Source organism: Camelina sativa, chromosome 19, assembly GCF_000633955.1.
Source record: "Camelina sativa cultivar DH55 chromosome 19, Cs, whole genome shotgun sequence".
Classification (NCBI taxonomy): Eukaryota; Viridiplantae; Streptophyta; class Magnoliopsida; order Brassicales; family Brassicaceae; genus Camelina; species Camelina sativa.
The window spans coordinates 10275252-10282431 of record NC_025703.1 but is presented as its reverse complement, the minus strand read 5'-3'; the positions used below and the strand labels follow the sequence as shown (position 1 = coordinate 10282431).

Below are 7180 nucleotides of genomic sequence, written 5' to 3'. Positions count from 1 at the left end.
CAAAAGCGACACGCTCATCATATATATACGTGTGTATAAAACAACATATACTACATAATATTATATAACACAACTTGAGTGGTATATAGGAGCCCTTGAGCAATGGACAAGTCATAACTGAGAGTTCATGAAGCATCATTTTCTGTGTTGCTGGAATATATTTGAAACTAGTTCGCTATTATTGAAATTGAGATACCAGTAGAATTGTATCAGACAATACAAATGTCTTATGTTTATTAGTCTTATTTGTTTTTGATGCAAATAAAACGGCAATGCCCATATTATATTTTTAATCTACGAATAATGTTAGTTTTTACTGATTTTTTTCCAAAAAAAAATTGTAAACTGATCAGTGAGCATAAAGGAATCAATCTTGCATTTGTTCATTGCAATTGTGCCGCAACCACAAGCACCTTGTTTTCACTTTTCTGGTATTACATTGTTGGACTAATCTCTCATGCATTAATTAAACGTTTAAACTTAATAATTGTTTAATTATACGGTGCAGTTGGACCGAAAACAGTGACAATTTTGGAATCCAAACTACATTTGTCTATGAATCTTCCAAATTTATAGTCTGCATTTGTAAAAACTATATACTTTTTCAGATGGAGGACTATTTAAATCAACCTACACTTTATATTTGATAATTAAAACAGCTAAAGTGCTAAACTCTAACAAACCTTTATGTTCTGTCAACAAAAAAAAAAACCTTTATATTCTCTGACAATGCCTCGTCATATGTATCGTTTTGTGCTACTCTGCACACAAATGGATTTCAAAATACATATATTCGGTCAATGCAGGGTTTATATAATTAACTCTTCTTACGTTATACGGTTCTACGTTAATTACATTATAAAAATATAGGTTTTCTTTTAGTGAAAAATAGTAACTCCATTTGAACCAAATTATGAGTTTTGTTTTAGACTTGAACAGAATTGAAACGAAAGTTATACTGAAATACTAAAATCTTAGACGTTATAATAGCCAGTTTGAGTTCGAAAACTAATAGCATATTATACATTTCCGCTGTCCAGTTCGTATAAGATCATACAAAAAACAATAAATTGTAGAAAGAAAACATTTACAAAGTGGAACGGCATTGAATTATATACATTTTCACTATTTTAGATGTTCTACTTCTCTTAGGTTAGATGTTGGTCCACGACCACGAGACCAATATATGTTCTATATATGTTGGTATAATGTTTTCTGCATAATTATACGAGAGTTATGAGAGTTACAAAGGCAAAGGAAAAGAAAATGTATATTTATTGAAATAAAGAACGCCGAAAAAGAGATATATAAATAGCCGTTTCCATGTGATAACTATTATTGACCTCTCTCTCTCTCTCTCTCTCTCTCTCTCTCTCTCTCTCTCTCTCTCTTTCTCTACAATCCAAAAAGAAGAACACAAAGGAAGAAGAACGAGAGACAATTCACAAGAAGTTTCATCTTCATCAAATGCAAAAAAAGTTGATACAATGTCTCTCCTCTGTGATCTTCAAATCAATCTCAATCACGAGTTCACGTTCTTCCTTAATCAGGTAACAAACCAAACCAAATCTCTCCTCTAATTTAAACCTAACTTCCTCTGTTTCGATTATCTTAACTAAATGTTGTGTCTCTCTGTTTCTTGTGTTAGGATTTGATCTCAGAGTACTCAGGGTTCTTGAGGAAGATGATAAAACAGAGCAGCAAGAAGAAGAAGAAGAATCACAAGAACAGTAGAATCATCATCGAGGTTGAAGATTTTCCTGGTGGGTCAGATGGGTTCGAATTGGTTTCAAGATTCTGCTACAGTAATGGTGGAGGGATCTCGATCGATGTCTCGAACGCCTCCATCTTGTATTGCTCTTCTTCCTTCCTTGAGATGACTGAGAAGCTCTGTTCCTCCAATCTCTTGCTTCAAACAGAGAAGTTTCTCGAAGGAATGTTCTACTGGTCATGGAACGACGTCCTTTTGTGTCTCAAGAGCTGCGAACAAGTGTTCCCACACGCAGATTCTTACGGTCTTGTCGATAAGCTTGTTTTCGGGGTTTTAGCCAAAATCGCTCAGAATTCAGACATGAGTCATGTCTTTGCCTCATCCTCTCCGTCTTCCTCTGCCTCAGCCTCCTCTCAGTCGCCGGATACGGCAAAGACTAGGTCAGATTCAGACAAACGGTCTACTTCGAGATCGTTTTCTTGCAAAACAAGTAACGAGTGGTGGTTCGACGATATGTCAATTCTTGGGCCAAGAATCATCGAAAAGCTGATAAAGAACCTCGGAGCTTATGATAAGAACAATAACAGCTTGGTCCTCACAAGGTTTCTCCTCCACTACCTCAAGACAAAGCTCCAAAACAAATCAAACAACAAGCTTGAGTATTCTGGTCTAGCTGATACAGCGGTTCAAGGAGTGGTCTTCGCTGCGAAAACCACGTTCTCTTGCAGGAAAATATTTTGGGTTCTACGGGTTTTGTCGGGATTTAACATAAGTAATGAATCAAGAATTGGTTTAGAGAGTGTTATAGGAGAAATGCTGGATCAAGCAACACTTGATGATCTTTTGATACCTGCGGGAGGAAAGCGAGAAAAAGGGTTTTACGATGTGGATTTGGTGATAAGATTACTCAAAGTGTTCGTGAGAATTGGCAACTCAGAAGAAGATGAGAATTTGAGAATGATAAGAATAGTAGGGAAGTTGATTGATAAGTATTTGAGAGAGATATCTCCAGACCAGAATCTTAAAGTGTCAAAGTTTCTTGAAGTTGCAGAGAGTTTGCCAGATTCAGCTAGAGATTGGTTTGATGGATTATACAGAGCTATTGATATCTATCTTGAGGTCAGTTTTTTCTACTCAATACATTTTTAGTAATTTTTTTTGTGGTTTTTTTTTTTCTTCCAAATAATTATTCCACGTTCATGAGAAATTTGGGAAAAGAGAATTATGAACAAAATGAGACAAAAAAACAAAGTAAGTAGAGTGGAATATAAGATGACAAGAAGCATACAACTTTCTATATAGTTTGGCTTTTTACAGTTCTCAAGAGCTTAACTTATCTTTTTGTCTTTCTTTTTGGTTTGTGATGATATCTAAAGATTCGAAAATCTGAGATTGGATATACATACATTCGTAGACTACATCCATACACGTGGAAGTACTAGTGGTGACTTTGGTGGCAAAGTCGTTAATAATTTGTCTTTAAATGTGGAATTATATAGGAACTTTCAAACACAAATCATTTACATTTCGATTTCTGTTTATTCGTTAAAGCTTTTTGTCTACATTTTTTTGTTTACTAGCTATTTTTATTCTTTTTTTCCTCAAATATTCACTTGAATATTGTAAACCCGAATGAGCAAAAAACGACAATTAACAAATTTGGTTTTCCATTGTTATGTTCATTTTGAGTTTGCAATTTTCGAATAATGTTTGACAAAAAACGTTAAAGTTTTATGTGTAGGAAAAGAAAACAATAAGGTACTAAATTACTGTGTTACAGCACACTCATGTCAGAATCTCACTATCTTCTGTCTTTTGTTTGACTAATTAATTATTAGTAATTAGTTTATAAAAACACTAAGAACAAGATTAGTTTCACGTGAAAATATGTTCAAGCTAAGCCAAATGTGATGTCGGAAAGAAAAGTAAAAAACCAATATAGCGTGTGTGCTTGTTTTTTTAGTACCAATGCCATGTAGTATATGAATCGTTTTGCTTAGTCAATCTATATTTTGAAGGCAAGAACTAACATTAACTATGATTTTTGCAGTCTCATCCAAAACTATCATCCGAAGATAGAACAAAAATATGTCGGTGTCTAAACTACAAGAAACTAACATTGGAGACATGCAAACAACTTGCAAAAAATCCCAAGATCCCTCCAAATATTGCAGTTCTAGCACTCAAGTCCCAACAATTATCAGACGAGACTCTAACACCCTCAAGAGAAGACAAGAACAAAGTAAACAAGATCAGGAATTCGCGTAACTACTTAGAAGAGAAACCAATGCTGGTGCGTTTGAAAGGATTTGATATGTCGTCGGAGAAGTTTGAAGATGATCTAAGGATGATGAATTTGGAGAGGAAGCTGTGGAATAGTTCTGAAAAAGTTTGTAAGGAAAAAAAGAGTGAAGTAGTGTCAAGATTGGTGAGACATGGACATACACATTCTAGTTCTAATTTTCCAAGGCTTTGTTAATTAACACTAGTTCACTCGTCATTTTTTATTATTATTCTCTAGATATAGATTGATATTTATCATATCATCACACACATGCACGTCTCGTGTATATTCATAAGTTTTTTTTCATGCAAAAGATATTGTAGTTTTGAGGATGCATATATAATTATGACCTTTTGGATGCAAATAAAATTGATATTTTGTAATTCGAGTAACCCATGGGTTACTCTATCAGACTCGAGAGGGAATTGATTTTGCCCAGTGGATCTAGAAAGTAAGATCAGTTTTCATTATAATTTTCTTTAGTCACTGCAAAATCACATCACAAAGTACAGAAAACGACTATATACTGTAAACTTCAACTTGGAATTTCCGGTTCTATATAATAATACACTCGGGAAAAAAAATATTGAAAATGCTGATCGAAAGAAGCTATTAAATCATCAAGTTGGCCTTTCAATATCAGGCATTGTATACAAAACAATTGAAAATCAAATCACGGGAGAAAATATTTTCTTGGCTATATACGTCACATGCCCTCCAGCTCCAGATTTGATATTCTTGAAAATGAAATTTATTCATGAATATTGAGATTAAACCAGGAAACTGTCATATCCTAACATGCCCACTTTGTACAATTTACCAAAACGTACTATATAGATTTTTAGTTTTTTGTTCGCACAAAAATATAAGTCTCACCAAATAGACCGAATTGTAGTAAAAATGATTTATCTAAAAGTATCATATTTTTTCCTAGACTAACTATTAACAGTAGTTTGATTTGATATTTTCAATAATTTTGAGAAAAAATGTTTAGTAAATCTCGACAGTTCTCAAAGCAAACTGTTTAGATCTTCATAATTTTTTCCATCTCGAAAGTCGAAACCTTAGATTATTGGGAGTTTGGGACAAAGCAAAAACAAATCTTAAGATCTTACCAAATCATATATTTTGACTAAAAAAAACAATACTGTTCAGAAAAATTTAAGTAGAAAACATCAAACGAACTAAATCATTTTTTCAGTTAATCAAAACAAAACTTAGACAGGAAAAGAACCAACATGACAGAATCTATTTTCACAATATATCAAGCCTATTGATCTACGGTTTTTAGCTCTTGTAATCTCTATGTTTCTCCTCTTGATAGTTTTCTTGTTTCTGTTTCCTCGAGACGTCCTCAGCATATCGGCGCCAGAAGGCTTCCCTATCATCCCTCGGCATTTTGCTGTAGCGGATATCGGGTTTTAGCACTTGTTTAGCCGTTGACCAAGAATTAAGAACAGTCTTTCCGTCTTCTGTTCGTTGAGAAGCAGTTTCAGATGACAAGGCTTCAACTAGAAGAGCTTTGAAGTCATGAACACATCGCTGTGAAACACAATTAAAAGTTGTTTAGATGAAATAGGCAACCAAAGTATATATACCCAAAAAGGAGAGAAGACAATAGGAGAGAAGACGAAAAACGTCTTCAGTTTTGTTCTGATCTTAATGCAGCAAAATGCTGGAAGTTTAATTCGGTAAGGTTTACAGATGAGTAGTACATGTACCTCATACAATGACTTAACGTGATCACGGAATAGCCTCTCTTTATCAGCAGGATCTAAATCTGGATTAGAGGCGCGTTTTTGCGGATCCCTCTCAAGTTTTGGCTTAGATTCCGTCCAGGATGCCTTACAGATGTTGAAGAAGGTAGCAAAGAAAGATTGACCAATCAGAATTCCCACAGAGTTAAGAAACTATCTTTAGATGGCTACGTAAAAGAAGTAGAAATACCTCAGGGTCTCTGATTTTCTCCACTAACAAAGCTTGATAAGAGGAGCTTGCCTCTTTCCTTCTAATTTTTTGTCGTACTCTTTCCACCTCTTGCACTTCTCTTTCTTTGCGTTTCCGCAACTCACGCTCCCGTTCTCTCAGTTTGTCCTGAATTCAGGAATCACAAAGACGTTTATACATGTGTCTATATAGTTTCCCCCATTTATAGCCAGAAAAATCATCATTTTTATGTCGTATTCCAGAAACAAAAACAAAAGAGATCCAAAATTTTTGTATCTGCAAATAACTTTGTATCCAATGTTAATTTACCTCTTCGTCTCTGGCTTTCATCTCATGATCATCTCCCCTTCTCGCAGCTTTTAGCTCAGCAATGTATTCATTATAAAAAACCTCTCTGTCCTCGTGCGCAACGGATCTATATCTTGGTTCATTTCTCAGACTATCCTTCACCTAACAAAACAGGAGAGAAAAATATCATCTAGGTTGTAGTAGTATGCTAACCAGTTATAAATGGTGCCAATCAAAGGATGAATTATAGAAGAGATGAGACACATAAAATTAATACTAGTTACTTTGACAAGTAAATATTATAATTTCCTGAAACAGCATAAGTTCCTGAAAATTTCGAGACTGTCCTCTTATTTGCAAAGGGTAGAAACAAAAATCTGCTACCTACCTTGGACCAATGTGAATTTATTGGTACTTCTCTTTCACGTAGCATTGTCTTAAAATCAGAGGCAGCAGCTGAGCGAATTTCTTGTGCCTTTTGTTCAGCAGTCCGTTTCAAAGAAAGGACTCTGCAACATAAACAGGGAAAATATAAGAGCCAAGACAGAAAATAACTATAAGACACTCAAAAAACCCATAACGGGCATGTCAATTGTACAGGTAAAAACTTTCCGAAAAAATATGCACTGCAGTTACAAGCAATTACACTAAGAAAGTAAACATGTTCGTTAGAAACTTTTAATTGTTTTTTAAGAAACAGTGAAGTTGTTTACTATCACAACAATTGTGATAGATAGAATACAGATACAAATTACATGAAAAACTATAAGTCGCCTCTTAAATAAAATGTGAGGGAAATAAAGCATGGCTGCCTGCACAATCAACAAACCCAGGATTATCTGTGAGCACTCTGTATGAACCAGTCACACATCTAACAAACTAGTCAAAGAGAACATAATAAGCATTAGAGAAATCCTTCTCTAGAACCAAAAAAAAAAAAAAAAAAAAAA

The 7180-nt window shown here is 34.4% G+C and overlaps 2 protein-coding genes across 2 annotated transcripts in view; one reads left to right on the top strand and one right to left on the bottom strand.

The window, feature by feature from the left end:
- LOC104765856 (BTB/POZ domain-containing protein At3g19850) lies at nucleotides 1345–4338 on the top strand. The gene is made up of 3 exons (XM_010489635.2): nucleotides 1345–1550; nucleotides 1649–2830; nucleotides 3762–4338. Exons 1-3 carry the CDS (start codon nucleotides 1488–1490, stop codon nucleotides 4188–4190), a joined length of 1674 nt encoding a protein of 557 aa, XP_010487937.1. The 5' UTR covers nucleotides 1345–1487; the 3' UTR covers nucleotides 4191–4338.
- Nucleotides 5146–7180, bottom strand: part of LOC104765855 (pre-mRNA-processing protein 40C) — a 6589-nt gene continuing 4554 nt past the window's right edge. Inside the window, exons 9-13 of the mRNA XM_010489633.2 lie at nucleotides 6619–6739; nucleotides 6252–6392; nucleotides 5943–6089; nucleotides 5717–5839; nucleotides 5146–5537 (exon numbers count right to left, since the gene is read on the bottom strand). Coding sequence (XP_010487935.1) covers nucleotides 5283–5537; nucleotides 5717–5839; nucleotides 5943–6089; nucleotides 6252–6392; nucleotides 6619–6739 — 787 coding nt within the window. The 3' untranslated portion in view covers nucleotides 5146–5282. The remainder of the gene's footprint in view (nucleotides 5538–5716; nucleotides 5840–5942; nucleotides 6090–6251; nucleotides 6393–6618; nucleotides 6740–7180) is intronic.

Coding starts and splice junctions, on each gene's coding strand:
- LOC104765856 (XM_010489635.2), top strand. CDS start 1,488: ATGTCTCTCCTCTGTGATCTTCAAATCAATCTCAATCACGAGTTCACG. Junction 1,551..1,648: donor TCACGTTCTTCCTTAATCAG/GTAACAAACCAA, acceptor TTCTTGTGTTAG/GATTTGATCTCAGAGTACTC. Junction 2,831..3,761: donor CTATTGATATCTATCTTGAG/GTCAGTTTTTTC, acceptor TGATTTTTGCAG/TCTCATCCAAAACTATCATC.